Source organism: Cibotium barometz, chromosome 24, assembly GCF_041138505.1.
Source record: "Cibotium barometz isolate CiBa-2024 chromosome 24, ASM4113850v1, whole genome shotgun sequence".
In the NCBI taxonomy this organism is placed as follows: Eukaryota; Viridiplantae; Streptophyta; class Polypodiopsida; order Cyatheales; family Cibotiaceae; genus Cibotium; species Cibotium barometz.
In genome coordinates, this window is record NC_141069.1 from 8,267,839 (window position 1) to 8,284,682 (window position 16,844).

The window sequence follows — 16,844 nt, forward strand, 5'->3', positions numbered from 1 at the left end:
TATGTAGAACACTCATACCTATGTGCTATGGTTTTCAGAGATAGAAAGAAGGGTGCAACGGAATCACACATAGCACACACATGTCCTAAACTACTGCTATGTATTATGTACAAGAAGAAAGTAATACAACTGAAATTCAAGTAATAGTGGCTGAGAATGAAGAGGTCAATTCACTGCCCCCACACTGTTGTAAATCTCCTGGATCAGCTTGTAGTGCAGAGAGACACTTTCTTGGCTCTGCTCAAAATGCAGATGGAAATTGGCGAATACCACGCACGTACATACATACATACACATAGCACACACGTGTCCTAAACTACTGCTATGTATTATGTACAAGAAGAAAGTAATACAACTGAAATTCAAGTAATAGTGGCTGAGAATGAAGAGGTCAATTCACTGCCCCCACACTGTTGTAAATCTCCTGGATCAGCTTGTAGTGCAGAGAGACACTTTGTTGGCTCTGCTCAAAATGCAGACGGAAATTGGCGAATACCACGCACGTACATACATACATACAGGTGCTCCAGGTGCTGGTCGACCATCTCTATTGTTTTCGGCCTGTTTTAGGACTGCTCCATGACATCATATCTGCTGGCCGAATCGCTGTCCAACTGTGCACTGCCACCTGGCACGTGTGCATGTCCAGATGGCTACACCTGCTGCTCGCCTGTCCCAAACACCTGTACATGCTCCCCACCTGCTACATGCAGCGCCCAGGTATGTGCCCTAAGGTGAGGTGTGTCACTCTCTCCCCCACTTGCATTGCAGCTCTCCTAGGGTGAGGTGTCACACTCCCCTACTTGCATTGCCAGCTGTCCTATGGATGACCAGCTCCGGCACCTGTATGTCTAGACCACTATCTCCCAGTGGAAAATACTCCAAGTAACACATCCACTGATACACCGAAGCAAGAACTCTAGCTGTGTTTCTATGTGCACTGTGAAGACACCCACTGGCATATCCTCACAAGGTGAAGACAAATCATATGTTGTGTCCTCCTGTGGTGCCTCCATGACATCCAACACTAAAGAAATTATACCCAATGCAAACAGCAAGTGAGAAGAGTACTCCTACACAAGCTAAAGAAACAGACACTCAAGCCAAAGATTCTCCACCTAGAACAAACGGCAAAACTATGAAGACTCTCCCTCATAGACCTCGCCAAAAACTCTCTCTTTTTGAATGGATGAGCTAATGCAATGAAGCACCATGGGTGTGTGCACACTGCAGACACACCTATGAAGACTCTCCCTCATAGACCTGAGCACACTCAAGGTGCTTCATCCCATTAGGCCATTGGTTCAAACATTGAAAGTTTCTGGCCAACCAAGAAATAAAAAAAGCTCATACGTGCACACATGCATATCCTTCACACTCATTCTCTCATACTGGAGAAGCCTCCTCCTCAGATGACTACTCCAAGGTCCTTGGACAATCCTCGTGATGTGTTGTCCATGGAGTCACACTTGAAACATTGACCAATCAATTGCTTGGCTTAGAACTCGCAGCTCTACGATGACAATCAACATGGTTGGTATCAGAGCAAGTATTTTAGGGTTTCTTTTTAAAGGTTGCTGCTATGGTGCTACCTTCCATTTTTGCCTCCCTATCACCAACAAATTCACCATCATCTTGTGTGCACCTCTCCCTCAGCCAAGGCCGCCCAAAAGTGTGCCAGCCAGCACCTTCTGCAGCTGCTCGCCATCAACACTCACGTAAGTCAACTCCACCGCCTCAAATGGTATTACAACCAGCTGCAAGTACATCACTCCTTGCCCAACGTCGACTACCCTGTGTCACCTACGTGTCCACGTCATTTCTCCTAGTTCGAAATGTAAACAAAATGAAGTCTCTAAGGAATCAGCTTGCAAGACTTAAAGCAAATGTGGAAGAAGATGTGGCCCTAGCAGTATTAATAAAGTCAATGCTTGAAGAGCACTATGGCAACCTCATCACCACACGAAAGAACCTGCCGAATCTCACCTTGGAACGGATCATAGCCTCCTTCAAGGAAGAAAAAAGGAAGCTCAAAAACAGACATGCAGAGGGGGAGACAGCTCCTCCTTCACAAAGAAGAGCTTCAAAGGTATAAAATGCTCCCTTTGTGGTAGGAACAATCATGCTAAGAAGGATTGTTCCCTTTGTGGGGTAGGAACAATCATGCTGAGAAGGATTGTTATTCAAAGAAGCCATGCAAACATTATGGGAAAAACAACCACAATGAAAAGAACTGCTTTCACAAAATGATGAATGCAAATGTCATTGAGGAGAAAGAATTTCCCATAGAGGAAGCAAACTATTATTATGATGATTGGGCTTTTTTAAGTCCAAGATATGTGTTGATTTCTGTTGAGTGGTGTTTTGTGTTCAGTTGTGTGTGTGTGACCCGATCCTTGTTTGTCCTTACCCATGGGATCCCATAACTGGTATATGAAACTGGAGCCATGTGATTAATCCTTGACCAAGAAAACTAGCATGAGAAACCATGAGCCTAGATTTATCCTTGACACAGTATGAGGTAGTCCCTTGAGGGGGGGGTTGTTGGGAATCAAGGTCTTACCTATGTGTAAACCCACTCTTATGAGTGTGGCAGTGTTTGTGTGTGAACCACCTCTTAGAGAAGCATCAATAATATCTAGATATTTGTGTGCTATGACATAAGCAATGATGTCAAAAGGCCAACTTTTGTAACCTATAAAGGTACTTGAACTTCATTGAATTAATCAACTAACTCTATCACATCATTCAGTCATGTACTCCACTCTCTCTCTAAGAGCTTTGTTCTCTCTCTTCTTTCTCTATCCTTTTGCATACTCTTATGACATGAAGATCTTTCAACCTCCATATATATGGAATCATTTGTATATGGTTAACTTTTGTATTTGTATCTGGATAATTTTGCAAGAACCTCGATTAATGGGTGAGCCCCCAAAGCTTGTAAAGTTAAAATACAATGGGGGAGTGGCCGTCGGCCCATTCCAACCCCACTGTGGTGTCACAAGTGCAAGCTCTATTTTTAGCTCCTTTGCTCAAGGAGTTATTTATATATGACAGTTTCGCACATTAATATGGTTATCATATAATACCTTGATGGCCAAAATGCACATAATCTATATGTAGTGAAACTACTTATGGAGCACCAAGCTATCTATACCAATGAGTGATTTTGACTTGAGTCCACCACTTTTCCAAGGTATGTGGTTAGAGTACCAACACGGAGTGCAAGTGATAAAGTCTTCACTTGAACTTACTGGCTCTCGAGTGGCACTTGTTTGTGTGCCTTGAGCTTTCAGGCTCTAGAACTGGAACCTATTTGCATGCCTTGAGCTTTCGGGCTATAGAATAGCACATGTTTGTGTGCCTGAAGCTTTGGGCTCTAAACATGGTGCCTGGTTCACAAAGGACTTATGTCTCCTTGAAGAGTGTCAGTGTTTGGACATACTTGGATTATGATGATTATCGCATGTATGATTTATCTCATTGATATTGGTTATGGCTGCCTATGTCTAGCATGACTACTAGTTAGATTTGGATGTTCATATTATGGAGACTTAATTTGTCCCATCCATCTCACCTGTTTAAATGGGACATGGGTAGGATTTTTTGGACTTATTAATCTAGCCCATTTACTTGCGCCATGATTTTTTTTTCCCGGAAAAGAGACTTCTATTAAGTATGAAAAAGAATATGGAGACATGATTTATAAAATTATAAGACTTCCTTGTCTCGCCCACTCGATGGGACATGGTTATATCTTGAATGAATGGCATAAAGACGCCCACATATTCAAGGATGCACAAGCTTTGGGAATGGGGGATTATCCAATACAAAGAAAAACACACCAAAACTTGGTCAAGGCACTCGGAACAATTTCTTGGACACAATTATGGTCATTCAAGCTCAAAGGTGTCACATGGGAAACCATTCTAGCAAGCAACCGAAGATTTGGGAAGGATTTAGCACACGAACAAGCTCTTATAAGGCTATCCACTCTCACTCCCCTCTCACTCTAAGTGTGGAAGGACAAGTTATCAAATGGGCACCTCGGTTTTTAGAGTGGATGACACTCATTTATAATTGGGTGGACTTTTTATAAATTGGGCACTCCGTGATGAGTAAAGGGTTTTACGCCCAAATGGCTGCCCGAGTATTAGCTGTATTGTATTCTCTATGACTGAGGTTATGTGGGATTTCTTTATCATGGTTATTATTCGGCAATTTTATTCTCGGCTGAATATTTTGCATTTGTTGGCTTATCACTATTCAGGGAAGAATCAATACCCGCACTTGGATAATGGCCTAGATATATGGAATCATTTGTATATGGTTATTTTTGGTGTTTGTATCTGGATAATTTGGCAAGAACCCCAATCAATGGGTGAGACCCCAAAGCTTGTAAAGTCAAACTACTCCTTGGTAATACAGATAATCAAAAGGCACAACCCATTTTGGGCCCAATGTGGTGTCACATGTGTAAGCTCTATTTTCAGCTTTTATGTGGATGATTATGTTTTTATGCAAAATGATTATGGATGTGTGTTCACGCTATGGCCATGCTTAATGTTTAATTCACATTGATGGTACTAAAAGTGTGTCAAAGGCCCTAGTGCCCTGGGTAGTTCGGTTTCATTCATTCATGCAATATACAATAGATTAGGTCAAATCAGCCTCACCTCTTGTGTATTTGCAGTCAAGTATTTAAGACGTGATTTAGCGTTTGTTTTCATGGTGCCTAGAGAGAGTAAGAGGGAGAGAGATACAAAGATGTGATAGCAAACAAGAGAGAAAAGATTGTAGAACTATAATGATGCTCAATGTTAATACAACCACGCAAGTACACGCTTTTATAGGCATCAAGCCTTATCTTTTGACCAAAACCAAATAAGGGATGTTCACACCCAAAAAGGGTGTTCACACCAACGAACTCTGTACTTCCAACAAACCCCCCTTCGGAGTGATGGATGCCATGCATGGCAAACCTTCATTAGTCACAGTGATATGGAGTCTAAACTACAATCGCATGATACAAAAGAGCACAATGATGACAACACCCAAACTCTTATGTCAAGCAACACACAACAAAATATTTAATTCAGATTTTGGGGGACTTCTCGAGCAGAGAACCCATAACTCAAACATAATAGGAATTAGAAAATAAATTTTGAAGTTAAACATATTAGGAATTAGAGGACAAATTTGGAAGTCCAAAAACTTCCCCTCGAACGTATGTCAATGAAAAGTAGTCTCTCCCGGCAACATTTCCATGCCAATGCCAATGCACATTTTGTTGTGGAAGGCAATGATGCTTCGACCTCCCATGGCAACATAGAAGCTCCAATTTGATGTAAAAGGCTTGATTTTGAAAAAGGCCCAAAATTCTAGGTTGCAGAGGCCTCAATTTGGTGTAAAGGCGCAATTTTGAAGAAAAAAAACCTAAATTTTTGTGGATGTTGGGGCTCCAATTTCATGATTTTCTCCATATTTTAGAAAAGCCCCAAATTTTAGAAGATCCACTAGCTTCAATGTTGCCCTAAAGCCCTTTCAGGTAATGCTTGTGTTTTGCTCCAATCACTTGCCCTAGGACTTGTGGGTTATTAAATTGTTATTAAACCCTTAAAACTAGTGTCTTGGGCTAAATGTTGACCCTTTGGATGTAGCATCTCCTGGACAACTTCGTTATTGAACGGTTGGTCAAATCTAGTGAGAAGAGCATTATGTGAGTCCCCAGTAGGAGTGAGCTATGAATTGTATATATATATTTGGATAATTGTCCAAATCTATATTGATGTGTATTTATGCTTCTACAAGCTGGTTAGACCTGCGCTTTGCTTCGTAGCTGCTGTCAACTACACATAGACCTCTCTGTAGCTTGTGTTAATGGTTGAGGGCTGCCTCGGGCAGTGGTATCAGATGACTGCACTCATAAGAAAACACGTCAGGGGAAGATCTTATGAGAAAACGCACAGCTTCAACACAGCAATGATGATGACGGCAACAAGAAAACGCATCATTGAAGGCAGCAACAAAAAACACAAAGAGCACATATAAAACATAGCTAAGGTGGCTTTAATACCATGTTAGCATTCATAATGCTAGGATGGAGGATGTGCAAAGAGTGAGACAGAGGTTCAACCCATGACAAGTTGGTGCACATAGATAGATGAATAGAGCCAGTAAGAGGGAGGCTCAAAGAGAGAGAGATGTGATAGCAAACCAGAGAGAAAAGATTGCACAACTCAAATGATGCTCAATGTTAATAGAACCACCTAAGTACATGCTTTTATAGGCATCAAGCCTTATCTTTTGACCAAAACCAAATAAGGTTCACACCCACAGAGTGTGTTCACACCAACTAGCTCTGAAAAAACCAGACAACGTCAATTAGAAGTTTAATTAACAATAATCTAGCTCGTTTCCTCGAGCGTGTATAACATGTTGTATCCACAAATCTCCCATCTCATCATGTGAGGCCAAAAGGAATGTTGCATCAGCTTCTTCAATGTTGGACACTCGCTACAAAAGCACGGACCTAAAATCCTGGACTTTAATCATACCAAACAGTCCTTATAGTGCAACCAATTCATTCCAGGAAATATCCTGCAAAATCTAGACTAGTGGATTCACTGACCCAGAATACAACACTGCTAACACCACATCAGTCAGTTCGACCAGCCCTAAGAGGCATAGACTGCATGTCACAACAATAAACCCAGCCCCACACACGCGCCCCTTTCTTCTCTCTCACTTCTTACCAACTTGGGCATTTAGCATTCCAGCTTTTAGAGGCTATGAGGGTGCAGTGGCTTGGGGAAAGTTTCAGATTGGTTCTAATTCTTGCTGCATTTTAAAAAAAATTAAGTCACCAAATTGTGTCTTGAGCAGTTGGGCAAAGGTAAGGGAAACTAGCAGCAGGACCTATTTCCAACATGTCAGGTGGAGTTTGCAATCACCATCGAGTGAAGGATTGGGCAAGGGTTGCAATAATTTCAACTTCGATTCGATAGCTGAGTGAACTACAAGAGCAAGAGGAGCAGGTGGCTCCAGTTAAGGAGCACATGACGGACCAGCGACCCCCAAGAGCAGTAGGAGCAGGAGGCTCCAGTTGAGGAGCATATGATAAACTGCCTTGTCTCCAGAGACCTCGGTCAGTGTCATCCTTCTCGGCTTTCAAGTGTGGCAGGGTGCCCCCACTCTTCATCACGGCCGGCTAGGACTTTGGAGGCACCCACTCTTGAGTCTTTTAAAGTTGTCAAGGATGAATGGGACACCCACTCTTCACCACGGCCGGCTAGGATCTTGGAGGCATCCATTCTTGAATGTGACATGTGATCAGGTTGCAGCTTCTAGTACTATGCAGGGAAAGAAATACGGAGTTTCAAGCATTAAAAAAGGAACCTTTTGACTTTGGAGAATCTTCAGGAAAGGGCACCCTTTGCTAGAAGATGTATATATTATGTATACGAATCCCTGGCTGTATGATCATCAGGGGGTTATGTCTTTCACCATGACCTCAGGTCTTTGGGACTGAGTCACTATTTCTCACGATGGGCCAGTAGCATTAATGTCAACTGTTCGCACCAACTGATTGCAATGAAAAGGTACACTTGTATTACCTCTGACATTCAGAGGAGTTTCTGGCGGAGGCTGTGGCACTCTTACAAGGAGTGCACAAATCTCCTCATTCTTTTGGATTTCACCACATGCTGGACTGGCCGCCAACCAGTGGAGATCGGGTGTTGGTGTTAGCCCAACTTGCCCGAGATGTGCAGGAGCTTCAGGGACAGTTTATCACTGCCTATGGGAATGCAGGGGAGCACAGAGGATTTGGACCATGATAGCACACCTATTTGGCAAGATTAGTACGGATGCCTACATATCTTTGGGTGCTATCATTTGGTTGACTCAATCAGGCCCCCAGCTTAGGTATGAGAGGGACGACAGGAGTCACGTCATTTTGATCAGGCAAGGAGTTGCTCAACGGGGTTGCCTTCACGCCTCTGATACCAATTCATAGATGCCACCAAAATAAGTTTGCCGCTCCTGCTGTCATCAAGCTTATGCCCCTGGAGCACACGAGTATGTCCATCTATCACTTAGAAATAAAGCTGGTCTCTAACGACTTCTGCAGAAGCTACAGGCACCACCAAATACTTGAGCATTTCCACTGGCAATCTTCGTGCAGATTTCCAGCTGGAAATATCCTGCTACAGTAATATGAAAAGAAGAGTGATAGAATCTAGGCAAACCCTGCCACCAACTACTGGTTGAATGGAAGGCCTCCAAGTATCCAGGAAACCCCACACTTACCACCTCATCCTTGACAAAGGAATCTCCCTGCTTTGACAGTGGATTATTCAAATTCGTGTGATGTGTGCCTAGCGGATCAGGGTCCAAGCTACCTACCAACCTAGCAACCCACATATTTTAAAGTGGGGCTGGTGAAGCCTAACGGTTATCTGGGCCTAGCTGGAGGGCCCCTTAAGTCGATTAAAGCAGACATGAGCAAGGTGTTTCTGTTGATGATAGACAGACCCTATTGTTAGCACATTCATCCCCAGTTTCTGCTCATATTTGGTGTCCCCTTTTGGTCCCTTTTCATGGCCCTTGGTTGTGGGTTGGCCACCTTATTTTTGTACATTTTTCTGGGATTCTTCCCATGTCGGGTACCTTTTTCCCAGTCGGCCAGCTTCTCATGTCCAATCGGCCAGCCCCTCTTACCTATAAATAGGTGGGCTGGCCTCCCACTTTTCATTTAGTCTAGTCTTTCTTTTTCTCCCTCACTTATGAGACTCTTCGTGTCTCTCACTTGGGACTGTATCACTTCAGTATATTCAGCATAGTGGCTTCACATCTCTCTCTTTTGCACTCTCTGCTCAGCACACTCTAGTGCTTGTTTGCTTCCGCTCTGTGCACTCATTCATGGTATCATCGCTCCTGGTTCAGTGTTAATCTGCTGCCCCAATCAGCGTTAACTTTCTGCCCTAGATCTGCCTCAGTTTTCAGCACCTTAACATCTGCGTTTTCTTCTCAGTTCTGCTGCTGGTCGGCTGGCTTCTTCCGGCGCCTCTCCACTGCAGATTCAGGTCTTCCCTCACTGGTTTGATCTCTGAGCTTCTTCACCTGTCAGTTGCTCCTTTTCAGGGCTGCAGCATCTACCTTGCTACGTTTTCTTCCCTACAGGTGGCTCTTGCAGTTTTTGGTGTTCTGAGTTGAGGATTGGTGGCTCTGGTACCTGTGGTGGACACTCCTTCCGAGATTGTGCATTTTTCTGAGATTGAGCCCAAGCTCTTGCGATGGCTGCCCCAACTGCACTTCATATGTTCACTGAGTTTGCAAAGTTGGATGGTTCCAACTCTACTTTGTGGAAGGTGAAGGTGAAATCAGCCTTGCGTGGCGTGGATCTCTGGGATTGGCTTGTTACACCTGCCAATGCCACCCCTCCCACCCTTGCTTCCGGTGGTGTGACTCAGGCCCAGATTGATATTTGGCAGGCAAATGATCGTCATGTTTTCTCTTTTCTGATGTTGAATTGTCAAGATTCTGTTCTCTCTCATGTGCGTACAACAGACGTTGCACATGAAGTTTGGAAGGCATTTGCAAAACTGTATGAGATTAAGTCTCCGGGACGGATTTTGGCTTTGGAAAAGCAACTTATGAACTTGTCAGTTTCTGCCTTTCCATCTTTATCCGCTTTCATCTCGAAGATGAAAGATCTCTGGGACGCGCTTGCTGTTTGTGGCAAGGATATCTCTACAGAGGATATGGCTATTCGGCTTCTCTCCAAGCTTCCACAGAGGTTTGATGCTTATTTTCAATCTCTTGTTTCTTCTCCTCGTCCTGTTCCAATTATTTGGGAGGAAGTTCTCCCCTCCATTATGCAGATTGAGTCTCGCTTTGAGGAGCGGACTGGCACCTCTGGTGGTTCTAATGGAGCTTTGGCTGCACAAGATAAAGGGAAGAATCAACAAAAGAAAGGGAAAGGGGGTTCTGACAAGAACTGCAAGGATAACGACAAGGATAAAGACACACAAAGGCAGATCTTCTAAAAACAAGGACATTGAGTGTCATTATTGTGGCAAGAAGGGTCATAAATCGCTCCAATGTCACAAGAAGCAAGATGAAGAAGCAAAGAACTCTTCCTCTACAGAGGTGTCTCAGACCAAGAAGGATGATGGTATTCTTCTATTAGCAAGTACTCGTCGTGTACTTGCTCTTGTGACTTCTCAGTCGCGGTCATGGATTGTGGATAGCGGTGCTACTGCTCACATGACACCCCATCAAGATTGATTCGAGGACTTCACTACCAGGACAAGCGAGATCACTTTGGGTGATTCTTCTTCCGTGCCAGTGCTTGGACATGGCACCATCCCCATCTTCCGCTCCTCCGAGGACAAGAGATACTTCTCTATTCCAGATTTGGCATTTAACCTTTTGTCAGTGAGTGCTCTTACAGCTCAGGGTGTGGAGGTGATCTTCTCTCGTTATGAGATTACCATTCGTGATAAGGAGACTGGTAGCATCTTGGCTCAGGGAGTCCAAGATAGTGGGCTGTACAAGTTGACCGCTTTGCTTTCTTCCGGTTCTTCTTTTGCTCTTTGGTATGCTCGGTTTGGCCATTTGAGCTATCAACTTCTACAGCGAGCTTCAAAGGATGGGTTGGTTGAGGATTTACCGACCATCAAGGTTCCATCTTTTGTTTGTTCCTCTTGTTTACAAGGGAAGTAACACCGAGCCGCCTTTCCGAAGGAGGCGACACACAGAACTTAGACATCACTTGCTCTTGTTCATGCAGACTTATGTGGTCCTATGAGTACCGCGTCTTGGAGTAAGGCGTTGTACATGCTCGTGATGGTGGATGACTGCTCCAGATATACTTGGGTCTTCTTTCTGAAGTCCAAGGATGAGGCTTTTCAACACTTTTGTGATTGGAGAGTTGAGGTGGAAAAATAGACCGGTTCCTCGATCAAGGCTCTCAAGACCAACAGAGAGGGTGAGTTTACATCCTAGGAGTTTCAGCAATATTGCAAGGCTCATGGCATTCGGAGACAGCTAGCTTACTACAGCATATACTCCATCACAGAATGGAGTTGCAAAGAGGAAGAATAGGACCATTATGAAGATGGCCCGTGCTATGCTTGAGCATTCTTCATTACCTCAACGTTTTTGGGCTGAGGCGGCTTCTACTGCTGTCTATATTCAGAACAGGTCTCCTACTGCTGCTCTTCTAGATAAAACTCCATATGAGGCTTTGCATGGTAAGAAGCCCTCTGTTGTTCATTTCCAAGTATTTGGTTGTTCGGCGTATATACATGTGCCTAAGGAGCATCGCTCCAAGTTGGACTCGAAGTCTCAGCACATGACTTTTCTCAGATACAGCACTGTGTCCAAGGCATATCGTCTATATGATCAGCAAGCCAGCAAAGTTGTTGTGAGCCGTGATGTGGTGTTCGACGAGACAACTCCTACATCTTCAGAGGGGGGGGGGTGAGCTTCTTCTTCCTCCGCCGCCTTCTTCGCCTCCTCCTCCTTCTGCTTCTGTTACACCTCCAACTGTGGATTCTCAGTCAAATGATGATGACTCTGCTCCTCCTCCAGCGAGTTCAAGCAGATCTGTGCCTGGATGGTATTTTCAGACAGTTCGTGATTCGGGGTTACATGAGCTTTCTTCTGCTTCTCCACCTGGTTCTCTTAGGCGATCTTCCAGAGTTTCAAGGAAACAAATTCATGAGGACAACATGTTTGTTAACTATGCTCTTATGTCCTCATCATTCATGGTCCTTCTAATCCCACTTTTGTGGACGAGGCTCTTTCACATGAGCCTCAGTGTCGTGCTATGCAGGCAGAGCTCGATGCTATTGAACGGAATGGCACTTGGACATTGGTGCCTAGGCCACTGCAGCGTAAGGTGATTGGTGTGCGCTAGATCTTCAAATCAAAGTTCCGAGCCGATGGAAGCTTGGACAAGCACAAGGCGAGGTTGGTTGCCAAGGATTATGCTCAGCGCCCTTGAGTCGACTTCGATGAGACCTTCGCTCCGACGGCCGGATGACTACCATTCGCACCGTTCTTGCTCCTGCAAGATATCATAGATGGCCCGTATTCCAGATGGATGTCAAGTCGGCTCTCTTGAATGGAGAGCTTACACAAGAGGTTTATGTTGATCAACCGTCGAGATTTGTTGTTCCAGGCAAACAAGATCAGGTGTACCGGCTGAAGAAAGCTTTATATGGTCTGAAGCAAGCTCTGCGGGCTTGGTATCAGCAGATTGATGAGTTCTTTTAGAAGCTCGGCCTACGTCGTTCTCATGTAGATTCGAACCTTTATATCCTCCTTGAGAGGGGGTTGATTCTTATCATTGTGGTCTATGTTGATGACCTCATCTTTACAGGTTCTTATTCTATGAGAATCCATTCAGTCATGGATGCTTTGGAGACAGAATTTGAGATGACGGATCTTGGCCTTCTGCATTATTTTCTTGGCTTTGAGATTTGGCAAACCCCAAAGGGCATTTTCTTCTCTCAGCAGAAGTACACAAGGGAGATACTTGACAGATTTCAAATGACTGGATGCAAACCAATATCTTCTCCTATGGATACTAATGAGAAGCTTCCTCTTCTTAATGCTTCTCCAAGGATTGATTAGGAACAGTATCGGGTTCTCGTCAGTTGTTTGGTTTGCTCCCGATTGGACATGTTTCGCAGTCAGCTTATTGACTTCTTTCTCATCCAAACCCCGTTAAGCAGCATTGGCGGTGTGCTCTCAGAGTTCTTCGGTACTTGTGTGGCACTCTGGACTTTGGCATCTTCTATGGCCAAGGATGTCAAATCCCCACGGATCCCCTCGTGATCGATCTTGGTTTGAAACTCGAATCCTACAAACAAACGAACAACAAACAACAAAGGGGGTGCAGGCCTGACTCACCTCCCAACCATGACAGCCGTGGGCAAGCCCACAGTCTTGGCTGTCCCCACCGAGCCACGAGCTGAGCTACTAGGATGACGTACCGACCAATCTCCTCCTCATGACGTCCCATACCGCTACGAAGCTGCCCTCGCGGGCCTCGAGATTGCTGCCGGCCTCGGCTGCATAAAGCAGGTGCACGTCTGCACTAGATCCAGGCTCCAAGACCATAGAGCTCTCACAAACTCGCGAGACTCTCTATATTCAATAACTAACCTTGGCCACCCTTTTATAGGCTCTTGGCCGGTCACATCGGGCGTCCACACTTGGCCGCCCGCCCGTCCATACTTGGGTGCCCGCCCGTCAGTATATCCCTAACTCAGCTCGTCAATCAGCCTGCCTAGTTCCAAGCTTCCCCAAGCCTCGAAACTAGTCTTGCATGCGTATAGCACACGATAGATACCCCCTGTGCACACATGACAAAGGATGCACTCTTCTTGGATGATCTGATTCAAATTGGGCTAGAGATCCAGATACGCGACGTTCGACCACCGGTTGTGTTTTTTCACTTGGGTTTGGAGCCATTTCATGGAGCAAGAATTCAATACCTCGTCCACTGGCCGATTCTAAGCATCTAAGTGATGTAATAGCTTTTGGAACCTCATGACATAATCCTCCACACTGACATCGTCCTGCTCTGGACGACTCAGCTTATTCAGCACGTGAACCAAGGTATTGTCCTCCCACAATCTGCAAAGGAAAGCATACCAAATAGCATCATAGGTGGGGAAATGGGCATACTCATACTGAGAAATCCAAAGGGCTGCTTGCTTATATAAGGTCGGAACAAAGGTCGCCTTCTTGATGGCTTGATCATCAATGAGATCGGGAGAATTAGCCCTCCAAGCACAGTCGAGTAGCAACATATGGGCATCCAATAAAAAGCAGCCTACTGTGGCGCTTTCCTCTACAAAGGTGGAGTATCATGCGGTTTGTTATGCTGCATGTGGGGTTGCGGAGATTATCGAGGGAGCTTGGCTGTCCTCCTACCGGATCCACTCTTCTTTGGTGTGACAATCAAAGTTGCATCGCTATCACCAAGAACCCTGTGTCTCATGCTCGTACGAAACACGTTGAGATACAATATCAGTATGTTTGTGAACGAATTCTTGCTGGAGATTTGCGTTTGGAGTATTGTCCTTCAACGGAGAACACAACAGATTTGTTCACCAAGCCGGTTTCTCACGCTTCCTTGGCTCCTCATCTTCGACTTCTCGAAGTATGTTCAACATCTGGTGCAAAGAGGGGGTGTTAGCACATTCATCCCCAGTTTCTGCTCATATTTGGTGTCCCCTTTTGGTCCCTTTTCATGGCCCTTGGTTGTGGGCTGGCCACCCTATTTTTGTACATTTTTCTAGGATTCTTCCCATGTCAGGTACCTTTTTCCCAGTCGGCCAGGTTCTCATGCCCAGTCAACCAGCCCCTCTTACCTATAAATAGGTGGGCTGGCCTCCCACTTTTCATATAGTCTAGTCTTTCTTTTTGCTCCCTCACTTATGAGACTCTTCATGTCTCTTGCTTGGGACTATATCACTTCAGTATATTCAGCATAGTTGCTTCATATCTCTCTCTCTCTCTCCTGCACTCTCTACTGCTTGTTTGCTTCTGCTATGTGCACTCATTCACCTACTAGGAAGACTAGCAACATCATAGTGCTGTACTCTGGAGTAGGGAATTATCATGACCATCTAACATTACCTCAACAACAGACTAGCAAGGCGAAAAGCTGTAAAAATGGATGTAATGTAGTCAATCTCTTGGAATCCGTGGAGTCCATCTCTGTTTTGAAAAATGGCAAGATAAGACCCCAGCCCCTATCAAAAAATGGTAGCCTCAAGTTCCAACCTCGGACTCATCAGAATTCTGGAATACAGGTATAAAAATGAACTGTTTCCAGTGAGAAATCGCAAGCTAAAATGCCAGGAGCATGATGTTAAAAGGTTGTAAAGACAGGAGAAGAGGGGGTTATGGTTTGCAAAAACTTCCTTTATTGATATTCGTAAAGGCAAATTGCACATTGGTTGCTATTTTATCATGTGTGCAGAAAAGGAATGATATACGTCTTGCATTGCTGTCCCTCTTCATGAACAGGAATGCATGATTGCCAAACTCGCAGATTATAATTCTAATCTTGCCTTGTAACAAAGAAAAAAGGTAGTTCAATAACTTTTGTGTTTGTGTTTAGTTTCCACTGGATAATCTGCACTTAAAAACTGGTAAGGGGTTCATCTACAAACACATGACAAAAGGCATGCACATTCATATAAGTCGAGCATCATAACTCCAAAATTGGATTCTGGACACTCTTTTATCTTGGAGTAAAGGTTAAGTGTGTGTTGTTGGTCGTAAGGAATCAGCAGTTTCACATGAAATGATTTCTATAAGGATTCTAAGGAAGCTTCGGCATTGCCATCAACACAACCACCCAATTTCAGGCAGCGGCTAAGGTCACCGTATAAGATCAGAAGCTATTCACGTCTGCTCATAGCATGTATGAAACTTGAAGACAGCATGGCAGAAATAGTCAGCCTATTAAGCTGCACAAACCAAGTACACAACACTTTGAAGTGCCTAAACTCTCACATAAATATAATCTCATCAGAATTTCTGGTGCAAATACCCTCTTTTCCATCACGAAGAAAGCTTGGAAGCTGTCAGCACTTCCTCTTTATCATAAAGCCGGATCTTGTAAAACCTTCTTTTACCTTTCCACCGCCAAACGAACATCTTCATGACGCACCGCGCTGGTCGGTTTTAAGCACACCTCCACTGTCCGACAGAAAACCAACGGCTAAACATAACGCACACAGGAATGGCCTGGCTGTGACAAACGCCTTCAAAACTGCTTCACCCGTCTACTACTAGCTTGCTTGACAAGCATTAATTATGATTAAGGGACAAGTCCGGTGAAGCAAATAAGTTTTGGCAGGTACCTGAAATGGCAACCTTCTCCGTGGGATCTGCAGGAGGCAGGAGGCGACGAGATGCAGACTCATCGTGGTGGTGGTGGTGATGGTGATGGTGGTCATTGTGCGGAGGAGGAAGCGGCAGCGGCGGCGATGGCGTAATCGACGGATCCTCTGCTCGCGACGTGACCGACGATTCCTCTGCTCGACTCTTTCGGACATCCAGCTCCATGGCGCTCGCCATTCCTATTACTAAATATAACCTAGCCTGATGGAGGCTGCTGCTCCGTTGTGTGTTCAAAAAACGGCTGTTCTCACGGCTTCCCGCCTTTTCTTATACCTTCCACCAGAAGAGGAGTCACGCGCCCACGTGGCATGCAGTCTCAATTCCATAAAGCTCTCCTTACGATTCGCACATGGCTCTCTTTGCTCCTGTGCGATGACTCCGTCGGATGCTTTTTGGCGGGCCCTAGCACCGGACTCCACCGTTCCTGCTGCACCGTCATCGGAACGCTTGAATCAATGGCACTCCAGAAGAGGAGTCACGCGCCCACGTGGCATGCAGACTTAATGTTGACGAATATTATGTAGAAGACTCGATTCCATAAAGCTCTCCTCCTCTACTCTTACAATTCGCACATGGCCCTGGGCTTTTCACACATGCCCCTCTTTGCTCCTATGTGGCGACTCCATCCCCCCGATGCTTTTTGGCGGGCCCTAGCACCGGACTCCATCGTTCCTGTTGCACCATCATCAAAACGCTTGCATCAATGGCACTCCAGAAGGGGAGTCACGCACCCATGTGGCATGCATACTTAATGTTGATGATATTATGTAGAAGTCCCGATTCCATAAAGCTCTCCTCCTCTGCTCTTATGGTTCGCACATGCCCCTCTTTGCTCATGTGTAGTGACTCCATCCGGTGCTTTTTGGCGGGCCCTAGCACCGTACTCCATCGTTCCTGCTGCACCATCA

The 16,844-nt window shown here is 45.0% G+C and overlaps 1 protein-coding gene across 3 annotated transcripts in view; it reads right to left on the bottom strand.

Moving 5' to 3' along the window:
* LOC147624873 (pachytene checkpoint-like protein) overlaps positions 1 to 16,161 on the bottom strand; it is a 73,545-nt gene extending 57,384 nt beyond the window's left edge. Inside the window, exons 1-2 of one of the 3 annotated variants that reach the window (XM_086818877.1) lie at positions 15,897 to 16,161; positions 15,669 to 15,732 (exon numbers count right to left, since the gene is read on the bottom strand). In XM_086818877.1, coding sequence (XP_086675003.1) covers positions 15,669 to 15,732; positions 15,897 to 16,113 — 281 coding nt within the window. In that variant the 5' untranslated portion in view covers positions 16,114 to 16,161. Of the gene's footprint in view, positions 1 to 15,583; positions 15,733 to 15,896 lie in introns of all 3 variants that reach the window. The other 2 variants (XM_086818878.1, XM_086818879.1) reach the window with 2 other exon arrangements.
* Between the last annotated feature and the right edge of the window lie 683 nt (positions 16,162 to 16,844).